Raw genomic sequence first — 23,969 nt, 5'->3', positions numbered from 1 at the left:
ACAATGACTGGTCTGGGAGTGGTTATGAAATTCCTGCAAACAACACAGTAAATTAGAGAATCTGTAATTCTGTGCTGCAGGTCACTATAAACAGGGTAATAAACAAAAGATAGAAAAAAAAAAAAGGAGACAAACACAATATTCGAGGAGGGTAACATTATGGGGTCCTGAACAGGAGACTCCAGCCGATTTCTTGGTTGGGATTATTTATACCAGCTTTAGGATAGAAGTCCGGATTCTCGCTCAATTGGTCATATATTCACTTCGTGAGGCGACACTCGATCTCCATTTCACACATCAAACAGGGGCCAAGCTTTTGTTGCTGGTGAGGCCATTGTAAGGCGGACGGATTCTCAATCTACTCTTTCTTCTATGGTTCCGACGTCTATAGGATTTCAGCATCAAAAGATAGATACAAATTTGAGACTGAAACCGGAGCCATGGGCATAACATTTCTATAGCTAGCCGACATAGAAAGCACAAAAGAAAACATAATATGTCCATATGCCAACAAAGTCACATTTATAAAAACGAGGCGATGACTATAGACAATAATTAGGACGCACTTTTACTTCATATTTCAGTTTTTATAAATACGCCAGATTTGGTGGAAGAAGTGGAGGCCACTATCCTGAACCTCTGACACCAGCTCTCTCATAGTAAGACTGTTATATCAGACGGTGTCAGTAGAAGAGTAACTGGATATTCCCGATAAGCCATGAGCCGTGGCCATGACCACCATCTCCAATAAACTACGAGCAGGTTGCGACCATATTGCACATGTCACTATAATTTAACTTTTTGCTCATTGAAATGTGTGCGGCGCGGTTATTGCAGACCTGAGGGATGCTGGGAGCACAGCCAACGTTCGCAGCATCCCTGTGGGCAGTAGAAATTCTCTACATGAGACGATCGTTGTCCAAGAGTTGTCTCGTAAGCATAATCACTGCCAATATAGAGCACAATTCATCCAAAGTACGGACACAGCAAAATCTACTGAACGCAGTCTCAAACAGCATATATACAGTTATATATACCTATAGTGCATAGATTTTCCTACAGCACCATACATACTTGCCCAATTTAAAAATATTTTTTTAGTAAGACTTGACATATGATGTTTAAGCCACGCCAGAAAATTATAAAAGTAAAACTCGCCCCCAATTACAGACATGTCCACATAACCACAGCCAAAATCCTAGCAGCACAATGCCCCTTTATAAACAATGTCAGAGTGCCCCCCGTAAATAGAACGTTTTGGGGTTTGTTGTTTTTGGTTTTTTTTTTAAGAAAAGCCTGCCCACAATGATAGGCCACATCCCATAACGACCAAAGTACAGCTACTAATAATACCTGCAAAGAACCCCCTGGTAAACAGTGCCCACACAATGCTTCCCTTCATGCAGCCATATAAGGATATAATTCTCACTGCCTGAATTTGCCACAAGGTGGAGCTCACTGTATACATGAAGTCAACGGGAGTAATATAAATACAGCAGTCAGCAGACTGTGCTGGAGACTTGCTTTCTCTGTAAGGTGTGTAATATCTCCTGTAATTTTAGGGGCCCTTATGTAAAAAAAACAAAAAACCCTGTAAAAAACAATGGTCAAACAGGTAACTGTACCCCAGCACTACGAGTCCACATGAGAAGGATATCGCTGATAACAGATCCATGATGTCCTCTCACCAACATCCCATAGGCCTATTCTTACTTTTAATTAAGTTATGGCTCCGGTTTCAGTCACAAATAATAAAGTATACGGTGTCTCTGCGGCAGAGATTCTGGCTCTATGAATAGGTCATTGTATTTTACCTACACATTAAAATGTAACTGCTACTAATATAGAAACGGCTTTCTGCTTCATGTTACAAGATCACATAAAACACGGTCACGAATGCCAAGAGTCACAACCCCAGCTAAAAGGGGAACATGCCATCTAAAATAAAGCAACATAAGAAAAATCCTCCTTAAAGAGGCTCTGTCACCACATTTTGCAGCCCCTATCTGCTATTGCAGCAGATCGGCGCTGCAATGTAGATAAGAGTAACGTTTTTATTTTTTTTTAAAACGAGCATTTTTGGCCAAGTTATGACCATTTTTGTAGTTATGCAAATGAGGCTTGCAAAAGTACAACTGGGCGTGTTGAAAAGTAAAAGTCCAAGTGGGCGTGTATTATGTGCGTACATCGGGGCGTGTTTACTACTTTTACTAGCTGAGCATTGTGTATAGAAGTATCATCCACTTCTCTTCAGAACGCCCAGCTTCTGCCAGATCACGCTGTGACGTCACTCACAGGTCCTGCATCGTGTCAGACGAGCGAGGACACATCGGCACCAGAGGCTACAGATGATTCTGCAGCAGCATCAGCGTTTGCAGGTAAGTCGATGTAGCTACTTACCTGCAAATGCTGATGCTGCTGCAGAATCAACTGTAGCCTCTGGTGCCGACACGATGCAGGACCTGTGAGTGACGTCACAGATCTGCACTGCCAGAAGCTGGGCGTTGTGAAGAGAAGTGGATGATACTTCTATACACAACGCCCAGCTAGTAAAAGAAGTAAACACGCCCCGATGTACGCACATAATACACGCACACTTGGACTTTTACTTTAAACACGCCCACTTGGACTTTTGCAAGCCTCATTTGCATAAATACAAAAATGGTCATAACTTGGCCAAAAATGCTCATTTTTTAAAAATAAAAACGTTACTGTAATCTACATTGCAGCGCCTATCTGCTGCAAAAGCAGATAGGGGTTGCAAAATCTTATGACAGAGCCTCTTTAAGTCACGATCATTACACATATACATACATATTCTTGAATTGTCAACTCATGGTTTTATTATTAAAGTTCTAATCCGCTTTTTCCTTTTCCGGGAAAGCTGGGTAAAAACCAAAATTGCCTTTTATACGGCCCCACTAATATTATATTCTAATGTATTACTTCAAAGGGGAGTTCGCACATAGCGTAAATACTGCAGATTTCCCGCAAAAAATTTTGTTGCGGAAAATCAGCAGCATAATACAATAGCAGCAGAGTGGATGAGATTTGCGGAAATCTCATCCACACGCTAAGTAAATGAGCGGAAAAAAACGCAAAATTTTATCTACATTGTTTTTTTTTAATCTACGGCATGTCAATTGTATTTGCGTAATCGCTGCTTATTTGTTGCGGGTTTTCCCTATTGAATTCAATGGGGAGGTAAAACCCGCAACAAATAGACGTTGCATTTCTTGCAGTGGAAAAGAAGCGATTTCTCTGCAAAAACAAAATACGTACCCAGAATTCTGTTTCTTCAGCCAGGCCAGCCTCCTGGGGTGACGTTTCATCACTTGTGACCACTGCAGCCAATCACAGGCTGCAGCGGTCACATGGGATGAAACATCATCCCGGGGGACCGGGCTGAAGGATGCGTCGTCATGGCTATTTAAGTACAAAACTTTTTTTTTTAAATGTGTGCAGTCTTCCGCAGCAGACATTCCGGGCACAATTTAGTGCAGTTTTTCGTCCGGAATCCCTGCGGTGCACAGGGTGGATACGCGGTGTGCCTTTACACAGCGCATCTGCCCTGTGTGAACATAGCCTAAAGGTAGTATTCTCATCTCGGACATTTATGGCATATCAACAGGATGTGCCCTAAATGTCCGATAGAAGCAAGTCCCACTTCTGAAACCCGAATTTATCTCCAGCTAAATCCCGACCCTCCTCCTACCTTGTCCCGCTGACCCTGCTCTCCGGCCACGGAGTTACAGTTTGGCCGGGACTATGGAAGCAGTTGAGCTGTGCGTTTTCAGTATATTCCATAAAAATGAATGGAAGTTTCAGAAATAGTGTAGCTCAGCTATTTCCGTACTCCCAGCCACCTCGTAACTCAGTGGCCGTAGAGCAGCATCAGTAGGACTGGAGTTATTCTAGAGATAGGTGCAGGGGCCAGAAGTGGGACCCGCATCTGACATTAAGGCACATCCTGTGGATACTTCATAAATGTCGGAGATAATAAAAAACAACTAAAAACTTTTGATTACTTACAGGGGTAAAAAAAAAAAAAAAAGGCTGAGATGTGGAAGTTTGAAAACCGCATCCACATAATTTGTACTGTAAATTGCCGCAGATTTGTGGAGCGGAATCCGTAGCGATTCCGTTACGCCTGAACATGGCCATACTTTAAATTCAGGAGCCAACTTAAACGGGACAGTACGGTTTCAACAAGTAAAGCTTATTCATTGTACAATTTTCTAATATACAGTACTTTGTATCTATTCCTTACCGTTTTCAAGCTCTGTGCATACAGTAATTGAATTGTGGTGACCTCACTGACTAACACTATACATATATTTACTGGAGACTGCCCAAAGTGACTAAGCTAATCTGTTCTGCAGGATATCCTGGTACAGTATCTCGAGTCACACAATTTTCATCTAAATCACCTCATCCAGCCATACAAAGTGCAAACACAGGAGCCACGTAAGCAACGTCTCCAATTAGCAGGGACTGCGAGACCTGGAGCCAAATCCACTGCTACCAAATAGAAAGTAGTCATACAAATTACTGCAACGTTGACATGTGTGCCCTTCACAAGAACCGTTTCTGGATTTAGTTGGAGAATATGTAACTGTGCGCTACATTTATCTAAGACGTCTCGCTTGACCCTGATTAAATAGATAAGTGGATCAAACCTGGTACTGGATCTTAAGCTGGCCCATCAATGAGAACAAAGTCAACTAAAGCCACTGTCATCAGCCAACAATTTGAGGCTGGCCACATATTTTATATAGCTGTTGGCCGAATGCTCATTCGGCCGACAGCTATTCCTCTTGACTCCCCCATACACACGACCACATGTGTTTTCAGGGAGAAAGAACTTTTTGGCAGTGGCTAATCTAATAACGAACAAAAGGTTTGCGCATGTTGAAATTCAACATGCTCGACCCTTCTCTTCCCTGAAATCTGTCGTTGGAGGGGGGGGGGTAAGTCGGGCCATACACATTGGACGGTCGGCCGGGCACGCTGAAATCGCGGGTTAGGCCGACATACATCTAATGTGTATGGCCAGCTTGTGTGTCGACAAATGCCAATGGTTTGTTTGCATGGGAGATCTGCTACTGCCAGAGGAGTCTGGCAATGGCTTATTCATCCTCTTTCTATTCTTTTAGGGTATGTTCACACAGAGTTTTTTGTAGGCGGAATTTCTGCCTCAAAATTCCGTTTGGAAGTTTGAGGCAGATTTTCCTCTCCCTGCACGCCGATTTTCGCCCACAGCCATTGAGCACCACGGGCATAAAACGCAGCGAAATACGCCATCTCTGCCTCTAATTGAAGTCAATGGGCGGTCAGAGACGTAAACGCCTGAAGATAGGGCATGTCCTTTCTTTCTCCCGCGAGGAGGTTTTACCGCTCGCGGGAAAAAGACGCCCCCGCCTCCCACTGAAAACAATGGGAGGCATTTCGGGCCGTTTTTGACTAGTTTTGCCGCGCGGTTTCTGCGTCAAAAAACTTGTCAAAAAACTCAGTGTGAACATAGCCTTAAAGTTTAATGTTTCAAAACAATAGATGTCAACACCTATTTACTGGGTGCAACTGCGCCCATTAGTTCAGCTTTTATAGCGCAACGCTCTTTACTGGTTCCTTTGATTTATTTCACTTGGTACACTATTCTGTGATACATTAGATCTGATATCATACCTTGAACATCATACCAGTGGGCTCCATTAGTAATTCCACCCGGGAAAAACACTTCTTCTTCCCCCTTGCACCTTGGGTGACCCGTCTTCATTATTGGGTGGTTAGATGCATAAGCCTTTGCCAGGTACTGGAACACTCGGTCATCAGAAGACTTGCTGTAGAGTCCGGTATCCGTGTGACTACTGGAATCATCAAAAGGATAACTGGCTACAATAGAGCCACCATGGAGGTTGCCAGAAAGTACAAACCTAGAGTGCAAGGCAAAATATTAAAAAGTTTGTTAAAAGATCTTAAAATATGTAAGTATACTTGCTAAAAAGGATGTTCTCTGAAAATACCCCTAAACTGGCCACACACAAACATGACAGATAGGGCTGTATTCCAAAAATGGGAAGAACTACAATTACATGGGGATTTTTAGACATCTTGTCTACTGCTCAGACTCTCCGATGAGGAGGATACATCAAAGTCAAGTGTACTGCGAGAAGCTGGGCGTTCTGAAGAGCGGATGATACTTCTCATCAGAACGCCCAGCTAGTAAAAGTAGTAAACACGCCCCGATGTACGCACACAATACACGCCCAGTTGGACTTTTGCAAGCCTCATTTGCATAAATACAAAAATGGTCATAACTTGGCCAAAAATGCTCGTTTTTTAAAAATAAAAACGTTACTGTAATCTACATTGCAGCGCCGATCTGCTGTAATAGCAGATAGGGGTTGCAAAATCTGGTGACAGATCCTCTTTAAGTCATCTTTGTAAAGGCCCATATACACGCACAACGATCGGACAAACGAGCGCGCACACAAACGCTTAATCCCGATTTTTGCCTTGTGTAAACTGGGCAGCAATCAGTCAACGAACTAGCATGTTCGTTGGCCGATTTGATCTTTTATGCTGCAATGAACATAATCATTTTTGGCAGCACATCTCCCAGTGTAAACATGGGATGTGCCGCCGACATTATGTAAACTGTATGGGGAACGTGTGATCGTATGAACGATAGTTCATTTGCATACAGTTTACATTGGCCCACGTAAAGGGCCTTTAAATGAGCGCCGATCGAACTGTAATTATAGGTGGGCACATCAGCCTGTGCTAACCAACCTTAAAAGGGTTTTCCTGGGAGAGAAAATTGATGGCCTAGTCTCAGGATGGATCCTCAATATCTGATCAGTGGGGGGTCTGACTCTCTGCACCCGTTCAGGTGTTTTGAAGGGGCCGCAGCGCGCCTTCGCTGCTCAATAAATGTCAAACACCTATACGCTTGTAGTGGCGTTTCACAGTATCACAACCTTCTCCCAGGCGTATGACCGTGTTGAGCAGCGTGTGCGTTGAAGAGGGAAGCAGAGGGACCCCAACAGATCAGATATTTGTGGTCTATCCTGAGGATATGATTCTATTAACTCCCATATCCTTTAAGCTCACCTGTAAACACATTTAGACTGGGTTTTCATTCTGTGCTGCGAAATGCGTTTGAGTCACACGTGGCAGATTTTGTTGCAAAACATTTCTTAGACTGAACATCAGTTCCATTCATTTGAATGGGGCTGTTTCACGTGGATTTCTGTAAGTTCAGTTCAGATAAATGTAAGAGATTTTCATTTTCAGACATTTCTGCAAGAAAATCTGCAGTGTGTGAATCTACCTCTATAGTGAAAGAGGCCAAAATGGTGTAAACTTGAGTAGCTAAAATACAGATTAGAAGTGCACGTATCCTGCCACTCCTGCTTAATTTGCGGTCACATTTCCGTAACAAGTCTGTGGTTTCCCCATATAATTGTATATAGATAAAATTGTGGTGTCGTTTTGCTTCTGGTTCCAAAAAATGTTTCAGTAAAAGCTTGTTAAAGGGAGCTCCACTTTCTATATTCTCCACTGGTTAATAGGTCCCTTGGCAATAAGAAGTCCTCAACCACTAGTAATCTGTGGAGAAACCAGGCAGTAAATACTCAATATCCCTGCAGCGCCACTACAGGGGAAAAGAAGCATTACACGGGTTGTCTGTGTAATGCAGGACAAAACCGGTTCCTCCAGAGCAAGGGACGATCCTGGTAACCGCTCTACTCTCTGGGCAACAGATTGGTGATTCTGAACATAGTTGTGGCCCCCCACCCCTCGATGTGCATTAGTATTCACAGGAAAAAAAAAAAAAGAAGGCTAGAATTAATGTCACCAGTTTGTCCCAACCATGTCACATGATCACTGAATCACATGGCAACGTATACCGCAATCGTATACGACACACAGACATCCCGTATACAGTCCGCAATTTTCATGATCCCCTAGACAAGCCTGTGCCACAAATACGGATAGTAAAACGACATGTCCTGAGTTTTTGCAGCCTGGAATTGTGGCCCCCACGTGGATCCGTGAACATCATGGACGTGCGCATGGGGCCATATAAATGAATGGGTCTGTGTGTTATCCGCAAAACGGACAGGCAGAAATTCTTTCATGAACGAGCAACTAGAGATGAATTAGCACGTCGTTTGCATTTGAAAGTCGTTCTATTACACGTGACAATTACTAAAGATTTTCACTGTTCAGTTGTTACGAAGATCGTTGCTCGTTCGCCCACACCATCTCTGGACTGATAACGATTTGAAGATTTCTGGTTAGACGATGGAACGTGGCGTGACAAAATCTCTCACTCAGGCAGATATGGCCGATCCACGGAAACTCAACAATTTATAGTTCGGGTATGTGCACACGCTTACTAAAAAAACGTCTGAAAATACGGAGCGGTTTTGAAGGAAAAACAGCTCCTGATTTTTAGACGTTTTATAAGCCACTTGCGATTTTCGCAGTGTTTTTTACAGCTGTTTTTTGAGCAGTTTTTCTATAGCGTCAATGAAAAACTACTCCAAAAATGTCCCAAGAAGTGATGTGAACTTCTTTTTTATTGGCGTCTTAATGCACAGTTATTGGAAAACGAGGCATAGAAAACGCCCCGTCGGAACAGAACGCCGTATTTCCCATTGAAATCAATGGGCAGATTTTTGGAGGCGTTCAGCTTCAGTTTTTTCAGGTGTTTTTCGAGGCGTAAACGCCCCGAAATACGCCTGAAAACACTCCGTGTGAGCATACCCTTAGTCATTTCATCATTGCCTGCTATTACACGTTGCAATTATCCCTTACATTTGAGCGATTATACAAAAATTTGTACGATATTTGCTACGTCTAATAGGGCCTTTAGACATAAGTTCGGCCAAGGTGAACGTGTATATTTATGGGTGGGGGTCACATATCTGCTGGCTGTCATTTATCAGATAGTTGTCCTATGTACAGTATAAGTGGGTTATGAGTACAGAGAGTGACATTTAAGGATTTATTTTTTACAGGTAAAACTGAATCAGCAGGTTTTACAGCTTTCTTCTATAATGCGAAGAAAAGCAATTGCTAAGGGCGAAGTAACATCAGATGACAACTCCGGAAGAAAGGTATAGCAGCTTTCTGATCCATTGCAGGAGTTCTGATGAAACGGTTTTGTCCAGTGACCCTATTCCACACATTTCTCCACGGATCATGACGTCTATGAACATTTCTAATGGAGACAGACAGTGTAGGTAGAGGAAAGCCTAACTATCCATTGATAATACATTTATACAACTACAGATTCCTATTGATAGACCTAAAAATTAATTAATCTTTAGCATTAATATGGACCTAAGCTTACAGACAAGACCAGACAAAAGGCCTGGCCTTATTGCCAAGGATCGCACAAAAAACGTCCTTTGAAAAGAGGTGCGTGCGCTCATAAGCAGAGGTTTCCAGTCACATACTTTGCTGCTGTATATTTCACACTTGTATGGTCTGGCCTATCCGACACTGCGAGCGGTACGACTAACACAAACATTGTATATATAGATTATAAATTGCATTACTGCTACGCTTACACAAGATGGGATGCCAGCATATAAGTGTGTGAGCGCACCGGCCACGACAAGTCGAGCTCATACAGAGGAGTCCCTGGCCTAAACATACTCCTATTTCCTGGGCCTACAAAATTAACTGTACTCTATTCTAATAGCACTAAAGCAATATAAAATAATCTTAAACTTGAGTCTATTGAGGGATTTGTGAAAACGGACGAAAAAGAACATGTTGTATTTTTTCATGTGCCCTTCACACAGTCCGTTAAAACAACGGCGTGTGAATGGCCCCATTGAAATACATGCTTCTTAAAAAAACGGACGAGATATACGCACGTCTGAATTTGGCCTAAGGGTATGTCCATACACAGCGTAAATACTGCAGAGATTCTGGCTGGTTTTTCCATGCAGAACTTCTACAAAGTATTATATTAGCAGCAAATCTCATCCACACGCAGTGGGAAAAATCTTGAAGACACGTGCGGAAATTGACCTGTGCTGCAGATTCTGTCAATTTCTCTTTTGAAAACACTGCAGAATTTCCGCATGGAAATTCCAGACGAAAATTTGCAGGGTCCACATGTGAACGTAGCCTTAGATCGTGCGGACTAACTTTTGTACTTAATTCAAACGGGACTGATTGTAACAATACCGGACTATGGTCAATCAACTGGTGTCAATTATCAATGAAACTTGGTCAATACATTAAATAGAGATTACTTATCGTTCTGTTAAATCACTGATTGGCCAACAAACTATGAGCCCCTCAAGGATAAGCTGATCAGAGGGCGTTCTGCTGTAATCTGAAGGGGAAACTGGGAACAAGTGTTCAATTCTCCTGCAGTACCAACACAGGGAAAATTAAGGGGTTATTCCCAACTTAGACAACGGGCTGGGCGATTAGGACCTAAATCAAAATCACGATTAAATTTAATATGTAACCTCGATAAAGATTATTTACGCCACACCTTTGTGCATGCCACGCCCCCTATTTGCATGCTACGCCATTTAATTAATATTTATCCTCTGAGCCGGCTGTATACTACTGCATATAACATAAAGCGGACGCTGCCCCCACACAGTATAATGCCCCCTATAGCTGCCGCCACAGAATATAAAGTCCCCCATTGCTGCGCCCACACAGTATAATGCCCCCCCATAACTGCCCTCCACAGAATATAAAGTCCCCCATAGCTGCCCCCTCACAGTATAATGCCTCTGATCCACCATTTGATTCAACTGTATCTGTGTCCTAAAAATGCAGACACAGTTTAAACCGGGGGAAAACAATTTTTGAAAAAAACCAAACTAAAAAAGGTGCAAGATTATGTAAATTAATTGCGCTCAATTTCAGTTTGGGGGGGGGGGGTCGATTAACTGCCCAGCTCTACTCACACATTTATGTCATATTTGTAGGATTTGCCATAAACGTCTGATAGATGCGGGTCCTGACCCCCGTTTTGCCTGGTATGGCCGCCGCTGGCAGGAATTTTGAGGCAGATTTTTCTGCCTGCAAAAGAAAAAAACCTCAATGGGAAAAGGGCCTAAAAGGGCAAATTCACACTATACTGAGCCAACTGCATGATGCCAGTGCAATAAACAGGTGGGCATAGCTACCTATGAATACACTAATGGGATATTGTCCAGATATTGTCATGCAGTTACCAAACACGGTTGACATATGGCATGTGGTAATAGCAGCTGTTGAACAAATAAACGCTTTCGCCACAAACCACAGCAGTCACCCTACGGTAACCTCAAGCACTGCGTAATCTTTTACTGATCATGACAAGAGCACAAACCAGTCTCACTAGTCCAGCTGTTCACCATTACCAAGTGGAAGAAAGATGGTTACAGCAGAGACAACTCCTGCCTCATGGGGCTCGTTCACACGTAACTAAATTGCTGCGTATTTTCTGTCCGGAATTGCGGACGGAAAATACGCAGCAGAATAAAGTAGCAGCAAAACGGGTTAGATAGAATAGAAATTCCCATGCGGTGCGTATTTTTCGTACCGCAGCATTTCAATTCCTGCTGTGGAAAGTGGACTGAATTGCTGCGATTTTCAGAGGAGATCTCACCATCTCCTAGTATTGAAAAAACGTTGCGAAGTCTGCATCATTTTCTGCAGTAAAAAAAAAAACACAGGAAAATGGTGGTTTTTTCGCAGCGCATTTCTGCTGGTTTCTGCGGAATTGCTGTAGAAATTTTCTACAGCAATTCCGTTACGTGTGGACAAGCCCATGTGCTCAAGTCTGTTCTATCATTTCATAGCGGAGCTGACAATGGAAATTTATGGGGCATGTTTCTTCTAACACATGATAATGGATCAGTTTGTCGCAGTCTTTCAATCACTTTTTTGGGTCCTGTTATTTAAAGCGGTTATCCCACAAAACACATGTATCCCCTAACCATATTATAGGGGATACATGTGTGATCGCTGGGGGTCCGACCGCTGGGAGCCCCAGCGATGAGGAGAATGGGGGACCGAAAGTCTCCCGCAAGTGCTCCATGAGAATGAAGATCTGGTGCACATGCTCGTCCAGCGCTCCAGTCATTTCTATTTGCAACATGGCCAATTCAGGTCTGTTTTATGCTTTCATTTAGTTTGCATACCTCTAGGCCCCATGCACACGACCTTAGAAATCGTTCGCAATTACGGACACAATCACTTCTATTGACCACGGACACCTTCCCGTATATTCGCGGGAAGGTGTCCGGACCGTAGAAGTGTATCACAAATTATGGAACATACACAAATAGTCTATATTTTATTTCTCCTTATGTTTGGGATGAATAACTAATTTTGCATCTTGTGTCAGTATTTACTGCCTGTTCGCATTGCATTCAAACACTTTATATCAGTCATTGCCTACTTATTGTTGAATTTTTTTTCTTGATTATTATTGAGACATTGGTCTTATGTGCATCAATACCATTTGTTACCTGCTGTGTCCCCCATTGTTCTACACTCTGCGATTTGACATGTCCTTAGCGTATATGTAATGTATGGGTATAGCTGTGTACAGCTGTTCTGGTCTTTTATGGATTACTAATAAAGGTAATTTTGTTTTTTCGCACAATGATTTATATCTTTGGAACTATGGCTATAGTGATTGGTTGTATATCGTAGTAGTGCCTAGTATTCATCTTATATCCCTTCGTTACCTATGGGTATGTACATATTTATAGGTTGTCTATTTCTATGGAGTTCCCGGAAATCCCATAGAAATGAATGGAGCCCTGGCCGAGCATGCCGACCATCGCGCCATCCTCATGAAGCACGTCGGGAACTTTTGGTCCCCCATACTCCTCATTGCTGCGGGTTCCAGCGGTCGGACCGCCGGCGATCACACATGTATCCCCCATCATGTGGATAGAGGATACATTGTGGGAAAACCCCTTTAATTCCTTAACCAGTTGTCCGTAGACTATAAACGTCATGGCTGTCCACACCTATCTCTGCAAGGACGTTTTAAAACGTCCTGCAGACTTCACCCCTCCCACTCCATCAAAGCTCCGTCACCACACTGCCTCCAGACAGCTGAAATCACAGCGTTTTACCCGGAGACCAATCAGCAGGGGGAAAAAAAGAAATCAATCTTGTTTTTACCGCAAATCACAGCAGTTTTGAAATGCTTGACTATGTCCGTGTTCGTTTTTTTACAGGTGAAACAGTCATTTTACCTGCAAAAGCCACGCAATCATAAACAAGGATTGCAAAATTGTGCCAATTTGTGGTAAAACCACTTGCCGTATCAGTTTTCATTGTAGAAGCAACTAAAGGAAAATTATTGGTTTGTTTTTTTTCCTTCTATATTTAAAAAAGATTAAATATAATCACTTATTTTATTACGTAATATCAAAGCCCTATATGTCCTAAGAAAAACAAGACCAGATCCGCATAGGCTGGCAGGGGAATGTATGTATTAGTATTGGATCTTTTTTCTGCACAGCAGTATTCTGGACAATATTTAGTTAGAAGCCAAAACTAGAAGTGGGTCCAAAAAAAATTCGAAACAGCAAATCTTTCCATCATACTTTTTTTCTGTGTAGGTTTCACTGCTGGTTTTGGCTTCCAAATACTAATGCACAATACTGCCGTGTGAAAGAGTCGGTTTTGTCATTGCCAGGGAGGTAACTTGCTGCAGCTGAAATCTCCCCCGTCATTATTGATTTTTAGACTTAGGCCGAATTCAGACGAACGTGGGAAAACTCGGACGGAGATTTGAGTCTATCGAGGGATCCGTGAAAACAGAACATGTACTATTTTTCAAATGACCCGTCACACCGTTCGTTGAGACAACGGCCCCATTGAAATACATGCGTTGTTTTAACGGCCGTCACACAGACGTATACCACGGTCACCTGAATTCGGCCTTAGCGCCACTCTTGGAATTCCTGAACCATTTAGTACTCAGCAGCCACAAACTTTAAGAAGGAATCCGGCACTGAGCAACTGTAAAACCCAAAACGTATTACCCACATGTAGAGCGTGCACAAAGAAAAAAAAAACACTGCTTACGCGCTTCAAGCTTACAAACTCGGTCATAGCTTTGACTAAGCTATGACTAAGAGCTCACAAGCTCGAAATGCTTACTCAGTGATTTTTTTGTATGCTCTCTCTACATGTGGGTAATACATTTAGTATTTTGTATCTTTCACTGTGCTGCATTCCTCCTTTCGAAGCATTGAAGTTTGTGTCCCTTCAGGTCAGAGAAACGACGGCAAACCCAGTTGTCAAGCCCTGGAGATCTTGATCCTGCTAGAGCCAGTTCTGGGAATTTGCCACATTACAGGTACAACACCCGTAGCAGTTTAAAGTAAGCAAGTGGGCGAACGGCACAACAAACTGCCGATGGTAAACGTGTGCAGATCGGTCAAGAAGGATTATGCGGATGATGGACAGCAATTTTAGGGTGTGTTCAAACTGTTTTTCAGGCGTATTTCAGAGAGTAAAATGGTCGCATTTTGCTCCGAAACATGCCTTCAAGAGGTCAAAAGCCAGGTAGTGCATATGAGAGAATTTTATGCCGCTATTTAAAAAAAACAAGCGTAAAATTACGACACGAAAAATGAAGTGCATGTCACCTGTTGAGGCGTTTGAGGCAGATTTGGACCATTTTCTATGAGCAATGCCAAAAACGCTTTGAAGAAACACCTCAAAAACATTTGGCAAATCTGGCTCAAAAACGCCTTGTTTTCAGAGGCTATTTTTTTGTTATAAAACAACTTCACATTTTTCTACTTCATACAGACGCCGACCCTTAAGAAGACAAAGTTGTTCCTCATGTTCATTAGGGCAACTTAAGCCCTCTTGCACACAAACAAGTGCCACTTGGGACGTTTTTCACGGCATCCGATAGTTTTCAAAGATCCATTCACTTCAGTGGGTGAGTCGGATCCACTCTGCGATCCGTGGAAAGATAGAATATGTCCTGTCTTACTACAGATCACGGACGGGACTGGGGCGGCACACACGGTACCGATTTTTAGTCGCAGAAATTTGTGCAACGAAATCTGCTGAGTGTGACCATTTGCAAGTATGGCCTTTGTCTGTGTTTTTGTATATGTCCCTGTGTTTTTATCGGTTCTGTTTGTGCATCAGGAACGTTCTGTTCCAGTTTAGGAGTTAGGGACTCGCAAGTCTGGGGATCCTTGTCGTGGATTGCGAGCTTGCGTCCTTTTGGCCAAAATGATTACCAATACCCCAGGTATTTTTCATTATTATGTATATTCGCTTCTCTTGGACACAGCCGGGTCTTTGATGCTGGGAGAGCATGGTGTGTTGTTGTTTGGCATAGCAAGCAGGGTAGCCCGCTCTATGAATTATCAAGGCGTCACAAATAGGCTTCTACCTGGCTATACACGTTGTGCCTCATGACGTACACACTATCCCTCCATGTTTCACTCACTTGCACCCCATTATCCATTTATTTCTATTGAGGCACTTCATTTATTACTGCCCCCTATATTTCACTTATAGTATTACACTTGCACACACACTATTCATTTATTATTTCTTACTACACATCCCATGCACCACACACCACTCCCCTCAAGACTAGTGGGAGTGGCTATTATTATTTAAAGCACCTGCTCGCCCTTTCATCAGCATTTCTGGCCTGGCTGTGTCCATTTGCAAGTATGGCCTTTGTCTGTGTTTTTGTATATGTCCCTGTGTTTTTATCGGTTCTGAGTGTGACTGCACCCTAACTCAGACAATTCATTTTATGGAAAACGGTTAGGGTATGTTCACACGATTAACAAAATACGTCTGAAAACACAAGGGAAAACAGCTCCTGATGTTCAGACGTTTTTCGCTGCGTTTTTTGGACCGGTTTTCAATAGAGTATGAGAAAACGGCTCCAAAAACGTCCCAAGCATTGTCCTGCACTTCTTTTGACGAGCCGTCATTTTACGCGGCGTATTTTGACAGCGACACGTAAAATGTCAGCTCGTCTGCACAGAACATCGTAAGACCCATTGCAAGAAATGGGCAGATATTTGCCGACATATTGGAGCCGTCTTTTCAGGTGTAATTCGAGGCGTAAAACACCTCCATTACGTCTAAAAAGAGGTCGTGTGCACATACCCTTAATGTTTAAAAGAGTTGTCCAGCAAATAGAAACTCCTTCCTAGATGTAGTCCCTCTGGTGATCAGCGGTGATTGCTGAGGGAAGATGCTGCCACTCACACATTACCTCAAAACGACATCCATTCTAATGAATGGGCGGCCGTGTAATACAATAACAAGTGATCAGAGTTGTCATTCTCCCTGTGCACTAGCAGTTCATAGGGACATCTAAAACGTGATGATTGACATTTGGTGAAAGCTGCTCTTTATATAACGAAGGATAAAAAGTTGTCACGACTGAAAAAAAAAAAAAACAGCTGTAGTTTCCACCACTAAGGCTACGTTCACACCTGCGTCGCTGCTTTCCGTTGTTTGGCTCCGTCAGAGGAGCAGAACAAGGGAAAACTGGAAGTGAATGTTCCGTTGCACGACGGACACCACCAGCAGGCAATGAAACCGATTGACTTTAATGGTTCCGACGGCTTTCAGTAAGGGTGTCAGTGGTTTTAGCGGAAAAAGCGCAGCATGTTGCGCTATTGTTTCCGGTAACCTCTGCCACGGAGGCCCCGAATGGAGAGATGAACAGCTCCTCTGATATCTATTTCTTATATCAGAAAGTATAAAAAATAGAATAGGGAGGGTGGACTCAAATTATCTGACAACATCAATAAAAATCCTTAGAGGGACCGACCCATGAAGAGACAGTCCCCCAGCAATCAGCTGTTATGGTCTGACGAATAACGCAGAGTGTCTGTTCACACTAGAGTCATGGCTTCCGTTATAATGGAGCGATGACAGATTACTTTTCAAGCAAACCTATGGCTAGACCAGCATCGCAGACTACACCACGCTCACTGTCAAAAAGCAAAACAACACAGCCTAAAAGGCAAAAACGCCAGTGTGAACACAGCCTAACACTAGGTCCATTCAAATGAACAGACGTCCAAAAAATATACGCAGTTCTCTGGGTGTTGAGCAGAGGACACCACTATATAAAATACATGCGCCTCATAGGACATATAGAAAGGGGTCACCCTGATGGGTCAACCTTTTCAATACAGTTATTAAAACTAGTGCAAAAGAAAGGCGGCACATTTTCCTGCGTAAACAGGGAGACGGGCCAGTGTCTACACGATGTAAACGCATGGGAAAGAACGATTGTAGTAACGATCGCTCGTTCCCATACATAACTGATCATTGTTGCTTGTGACCGCAGATAACAAGTGCCGATCAACGAGCTGCATCATTGATCGACACGGTTTCACAGCCAGTAGTGTCTAAAAGGAGCTTAAAGGGGTATTCCCATCTTAGAAGCTTATGGCACATCACGGGCTGGAACCCGCTAATCGGCAGCACATCTCCCTACATAAACCGGGAATGTACAACCAACAAAATGCAAAATGTACGGGGACAAACAATCGTATTTCCTATATTTGCTAACATTGCTACGTATAAATGGAGCGAACGAGCTACAATCAACACGCGTCAGTCGAGGCAGGAAAATCTGCAGCATCCAACGCAACAGTCATATCAATGTGCTATGTAAGTAACATGTGATGGGCATCATCATACCCATGACTAGACCCATACACTGCCCTCCTCACACACCAGCTCACCTGTTCTCCTGAATCCACTTCATCATGGCCACCACCTCGGGCACCTGCTGAGGATCAGGCGGCTGCTGGTTGGAAAACTGGTCTGGAAAGTTGCGGTTGAGGTCCAGGTGCCTGGCATTCTCACGGCCGCCTTTCAGCCCCTGGCAGTCCCCCTCCTGTGCCCTCTCGAAGCCGTCAGGGTTCAGGCTGGGCACGATGTAGATATCGGTGGCGTTGAGCAGGCTTGTGATGCGCGAGTCGCGGCCGTAGTTCTCCAGCAGATACTGAACGAGATAGATGAGCACCTGGCGGGACACCGTCTCATCTCCGTGCATGTTCCCGACGTACTTAAACTGCGGTCGGTCCGGGGGTGCGGCGTCAGGGTCAGCGGTGACTCTCATGACCCAGAGCTCGCGCTGCTCCACAGATAAGCCAAGGCTGGAGAGCCGGCAGAGCTCCGGGTACGTCTGTGCCAGGGAGTGCAACCGCTCGCTCAGCTCATTGTGGTTATAGTACTGGCTGTACGTCTCCGGACTTTCCTCCATCGCCTTCTTAATATGTGCCGGGAGCACCGTGCTAAATAACGCTGCGAATACTAGAAGCACGGAGCAAACCGGTAGACATCGTACAGGCATCGCCATCCTGCCCCAGCCAGACTGGACAGCTGCCATCATCCTGTCACCCCCACCTCCCGACTTCCTGCCTGAACCTAGCAACCAACCCACTCACTTAGAGACCCTCTTTCCGGTTTTTGTGCCTCACTTCCGGCAGGGCTGACAGTATCTCAACGCATTTATTGCATTTTTGCCTCACTTCCGGCTTCCTGTGTGATTGACAGATAGTCGAGGACCGCCCCTTCTTTGACATATGATAATGACAACACATACCCACGCTAAGACTCTAAAACCCGCCCATAGGATACCAATAACCAATAGTGGTTATGGGGCGTGGCTTGTCAGGACATCCTCGAGAACTATTATCGATGCTGTTATGGCAGTCGTACCTCACGTCCCCTCAGCTTCGTGAGCCTCCAATCAAGGGGCGTGGACATTGGACCCAGAAGTGCAGCTTCTGGGCCCCAATGCAAAATCTGTAATAGCCCCCAACTGGCGTACATCATTTATAATACTGTTCTGTTTAAATGGGGTAGATAGACTTTTTGGGCCCTTTCTAACTCCAGGGCCTATTTGCGACCATAACCTCTCCACCTCCTGTAGGTCCCTGATTGGACCTTTAACCCCTTAGTGACCAGCCTATTTTAGGCCCTGATGACCAAGCTATTCGTTTCTCTATGGTCGCGTTCAAAGAGCTATATAATTTTTTTATTACGTTTTATTAACTTTTTTTTGGGGGGGAATAGAAAAAAACCCTGAAATTCTGCCATTGTTCTATGCGTTTTAAGTTCACGCCGTTCACTCTGCGGCGTAAATAACATGTTACCTTTATTCTATTGGTCGGTACGATTATGGCGATACCACATATGTAGAGTTTTTTTATGTTTTACGACTTTTGCGCAAAAAAAACACGAACTAAAATTATTTGTCTTTGCATTGTCGCTTTCCAAGAGCCGTCATTTTTAAATTTTTCCGTCAATGAAGTTATATGACGGCTTGTTTTTTGCAGGACAAGACGTAGTTTTGATTGGTACTGTTTTGGGGTACGTGGGACTTATTGATTAACTTTTATGACTTATTTGGGGGCAATGGAAAAAAATAGCAATTTCGCTATTGTATTTTGCGTTTTTTTTACGGTGTTCACCTTGCGGTTTAAATGACATATTAACTTTATTGTTTGGGTCATTACGGTCGCGGCTATAGCATATATGTGTACGTTTACTTATTTTTTACACTTTTACTAAATAAAACCACTTTTTATGGAAAAAAATGGTTTTATTTATTTTTTTGCTATAATTTTTATTTCACATTGCTTACTTATTTTATTAGTCCCACTAGGGGACTTTATTATGCGATCTTTAGATTGCTGCTATAATGCTTTGGTATACTTGGTATACCAAAGCATTATTGCCTGTCAGTTTAAATCTGATATAGCCAGGGCAGACCTGGGGCTTTTATCAGGCCCCCGGTTGCCATGACACCAGATCGGAGGCCCGCGATTGCATTTGCGGGCCGCCAATGGGTGAGAGGGGGAGCTCCCTTCCTCTGTGAACAAGTTAAATGCCGCGGTCGCTATTGACAGCGGCATTTAACAGATTAAACGGCCGCGATCTAAGTTAACTTCGACTGCGGTTGTTGGAGCAGGAGCCCGGCTCTCATGAGACAGCCGAGCCCTGGCTCCAGCATGCACGGGACACCCGTCCAGGACTTAGACTGGGCCGCCGTGAAAAGGCGACGGCCTAGCCTAAGTCCCCTTAGTGACCGCCGTGAAAAGGCCTATTGGTGGTTACTAAGGGGTTAAGGGCAATAGTGGTAACCAGGGCTGGATTTACATTGGTGGCAGCCCCCATCCAACCTCTGGAGCCCGGGCCACACCACACAAGACCACCTATCGGCCCTCTCTACTCACTCCTGGCTCGCATGCTACGTTGCTTCCATAACTGACATTCAGAACTATGGAAGTTACGGAAACAGCGTAACTCCCGACCATATAATCAGGAAGTGGCCGGGAGTCAGCATGAGCACAAAAACTAGAACGGGGTTTAGTAAGTGCGGGTCCCAGAGGAAAAAATCTACAACTCGTCCTGAAAAAAACAAGACCTCATACGGCTATATTGGCGGAAAAATAAAAAAGCTATGGCTTTTGGAAGGTGGGGAGGAAAAAACGAAAGTGAAAATCCGAAAAATGGCTACGGCGTGAAAGGGTTAAAAGTGCCAGTCATTTGTTCAACTAGAAATACACTCACCTCCTTGATCCAGCACCTCTGCACAATGCCAGGGACATTTAAAGGGAATGTGTCGCGAGAAATTATTTAAAAAAAATTTTCAGTTAAACAATTAGTATTTAAATGATTACACATTGTTTTAATTTTTTCACAAGTCAGGAAATATTATAAATTAGATTCTAATTTATAACATTTCCATGTGCTGGCCACTAGAGGGAGCAGTTCCCAAAATTGCAGCATGGTCACTGTGGTAAAGCCACCTCATTGATTTATGCTGCAAATTTTGGGTGGACACACTCTCCTCTAGTGTCCTCACACAATCCCCCCTCCTTTATGCTGGCTAGTGCCAGGAGAAGGAAGGGTTTCAATGTCTTCAAACCTCCTACACTGTGTGCTGCCATTTTCTGACCAACTGCACAGTGTAGGAGGATTGGATACAGGGCTCAGCAGACCGTATAACACGAACATACACGAACATAATACACACATCACATACACGAACATAAATTACCTGCTCCTGCCGCCTCCGCTGGTCTATGCTCCTATTCCTTGCGCCTTCGCTATGTTGAACAATGGCCGGAAGCCGCGGCCGGAAGTCGTCATCTTACTGTCCGGCAGCGGCTTCCGGTCCACATGAAAATGTTGCCGGATTTCGCTCTACGAACGAGCTTCGTTTTGGTCTGTATGGGAGCGGCGCATGTGCCGTTCCCACACAGACGGCGTACGCTTCTGAGAATGGAACGGCTCCCATTCGCATGCTTTATGGGGTTGTATGTGCCGTATTCCACTTCTGTATGTGTCGTTAATCGACACATACAGAGATGAAGAAAAAATGGCAGCCCCCATAGAGAAGTAAAAGTAAAAAATAAGAACACAATTAAATAAAAATTTTGTTAATATTATATTAAAAGCAATATAATAAAAATAAAAATAAATCATGACACCTTCTGTAATGACGGGGGTGGGGAGACAGACAAGTGAGCCCTAATCTACCCGCCACTCAGTCCCTGCCTACTTGCAACGACCCGCCCTAGGCGACGGGGTACAACTGGGCGACGGTCCCTACGCTCAAAAAGTGCACAACAGACAAGGGTACACAGAGCTAGGGGGAGAAAGGGGCAGTTGCCCACGGCAACACTGTGAGCAACAAGAGAAGTGAACAAGCCGAGTCAAACCAGGAGAGTACGAGGTGCCAAACGCAGAGCAGAAGAGTAGTAAACAAGCCGAGTCAAACCAGGAGTGTACGAGGTACCAAACGCAGAGCAGGAGAGTAGTCAGCAAGCCGGGGTCAATATGAAGCAAGGACAATAGTACAAGAGCTGCAGCAGGGCCAGGAAACCAAACGAGAAGAATCACAAGCAAAGGAGGAACAGGAAAGGCAGTTATATATAGACAGAGGGCGGGAGCTAGCTCCGTCTGGCCAGGCTGTGATAGGTTCTCCCACTCCTAAGCCTACCACCCTGAGTGGTGGAAGATGGAGTCAGTCTCATAGACATAGAAGCAGGTGCAGACTGATTATCTATGGGCGTTAACCCCGAAGCTGTGCCTGGCAGATCCTTTACAGTACCCCCCCTTTTATGAGGGGCCACCGGACCCTTTCTAAGTGGACCTGGTTTACTTGGGAAACTAAGGTGAAACCTCCTGACCAATATCCCAGCGTGAACATCCCGAGTGGGTACCCAAGTCCTCTCCTCAGGCCCGTATCCTCTCCAATGAACCAGGTACTGGAGGGAGCCTTGGACCATCCTGCTGTCCACAATCTTGGCCACCTCGAATTCTGCCCCCTCAGGGGTGAGAACAGGGACCGGAGGTTTCCTCGAGGGAGCCAAGGACGGGGAGCAGCGTTTAAGGAGGGAGGCATGGAACACGTTGTGTACTCGAAAAGATGGGGGCAACTCCAGTCGGAAGGAGACAGGATTGAGGACTTCAATGACCTTGTACGGCCCTATAAACCGGGGAGCAAACTTCTTGGATGTGACCTTAAGGCGCAAATTTTTAGACGATAGCCACACCAGATCCCCGACCATAAACAAGGGGTTAGCAGAACGATTTCTATCTGCCTGAGTTTTTTGTATGCTCTGGGACGCCTCTAGGTTCTTCTGAACCTGAGCCAAGACTGTGCACAGTTCTCGATGAACGACCTCTACCTCGGGATTGTTGGAACTACCAGGTGAAACGGAAGAGAACCGTGGATTAAACCCAAAATTACAGAAAAAGGGGGAGACCCCTGACGAGTTACTGACCCGGTTATTAAGGGAAAATTCGGAGAGGGGAATGAATGAGACCCAATCATATTGACACTCAGAGATAAAACACCTTAAATATTGTTCTAGAGACTGATTAGTCCTCTCAGTTTGGCCATTAGTTTCAGGATGGAAGGCAGAGGAGAAGGACAGATCAATCTCCAACTTTTTACAGAAGGCTCTCCAAAACAATGAAACAAATTGTACCCCTCTATCAGAAACAATATTGACAGGGACCCCATGGAGACGCAGGATGTGTTTGACAAACAAGGTAGCTAACGTCTTAGCATTGGGTAGTTTCTTGAGGGGCACAAAATGGCACATCTTACTGAAGTGGTCTACTACAACCCACACCACCGACTTGCCTTGAGATGGAGGCAAATCGGTGATAAAATCCATGGAGATATGGGTCCAAGGTCTCTGGGGAATGGGCAAAGAATATAGTAAGCCCGCTGGTCGGGACCTAGGATTCTTGGACCTAGCACAAACTTCACAAGCGGCGACGTAGGCCTTAACGTCTTTAGGCAACCCAGGCCACCAATAGTTTCTGGCAATGAGGTGCTTGGTACCCAGGATGCCTGGATGGCCAGATAGTGCAGAGTCATGATTTTCCCTAAGTACCCTTAGCCGGAATTGCAGGGGAACAAACAGCTTGTTCTCAGGAAGGCTCCCGGGAGCTGAACCTTGATCAGCCGCAATTTCAGAGACTAAATCAGAATCAATAGCGGAAATTATTATACCTGGAGGCAAAATACAAGCAGGATCTTCCTCCGAAGGAGGGCTGGCCATGAAGCTACGTGACAGTGCATCAGCCTTAACATTTTTAGACCCAGCCCTATAGGTAACCACAAAGTTGAATCTGATAAAAAATAACGCCCAACGAGCTTGTCTCGGGTTTAGCCTCTGGGCAGATTCTAGGAAAACCAGATTCTTGTGGTCGGTAAGGACCGTTACCTGGTGCCTAGCCCCCTCCAGGAAGTGGCGCCACTCTTCAAATGCCCATTTAATGGCTAAGAGTTCGCGGTTGCAAATATCATAGTTACTCTCAGTGGGTGAAAACTTCCTGGAGAAGTAGGCACAGGGACGGAGATGGGTGAGGGACCTGGTACCCTGGGACAAGACAGCCCCCACCTCAACCTCCACGATAAATGCCGT

The 23,969-nt window shown here is 44.4% G+C and overlaps 1 protein-coding gene across 1 annotated transcript in view; it reads right to left on the bottom strand.

Moving 5' to 3' along the window:
• The window catches only part of CPD (carboxypeptidase D), a 73,750-nt gene extending 55,277 nt beyond the window's left edge, over positions 1-18,473 (bottom strand). The window contains exons 1-2 of the mRNA XM_075854343.1: positions 17,754-18,473; positions 5,686-5,933 (exon numbers count right to left, since the gene is read on the bottom strand). Of these exons, the coding sequence (XP_075710458.1) occupies positions 5,686-5,933; positions 17,754-18,406 (901 nt within the window). The 5' untranslated portion in view covers positions 18,407-18,473. The remainder of the gene's footprint in view (positions 1-5,685; positions 5,934-17,753) is intronic.
• Between the last annotated feature and the right edge of the window lie 5,496 nt (positions 18,474-23,969).

This window comes from Rhinoderma darwinii, chromosome 2 (genome assembly GCF_050947455.1).
Source record: "Rhinoderma darwinii isolate aRhiDar2 chromosome 2, aRhiDar2.hap1, whole genome shotgun sequence".
In the NCBI taxonomy this organism is placed as follows: domain Eukaryota; kingdom Metazoa; phylum Chordata; class Amphibia; order Anura; family Rhinodermatidae; genus Rhinoderma; species Rhinoderma darwinii.
This window is presented reverse-complemented; position numbering and strand designations above follow the sequence as displayed.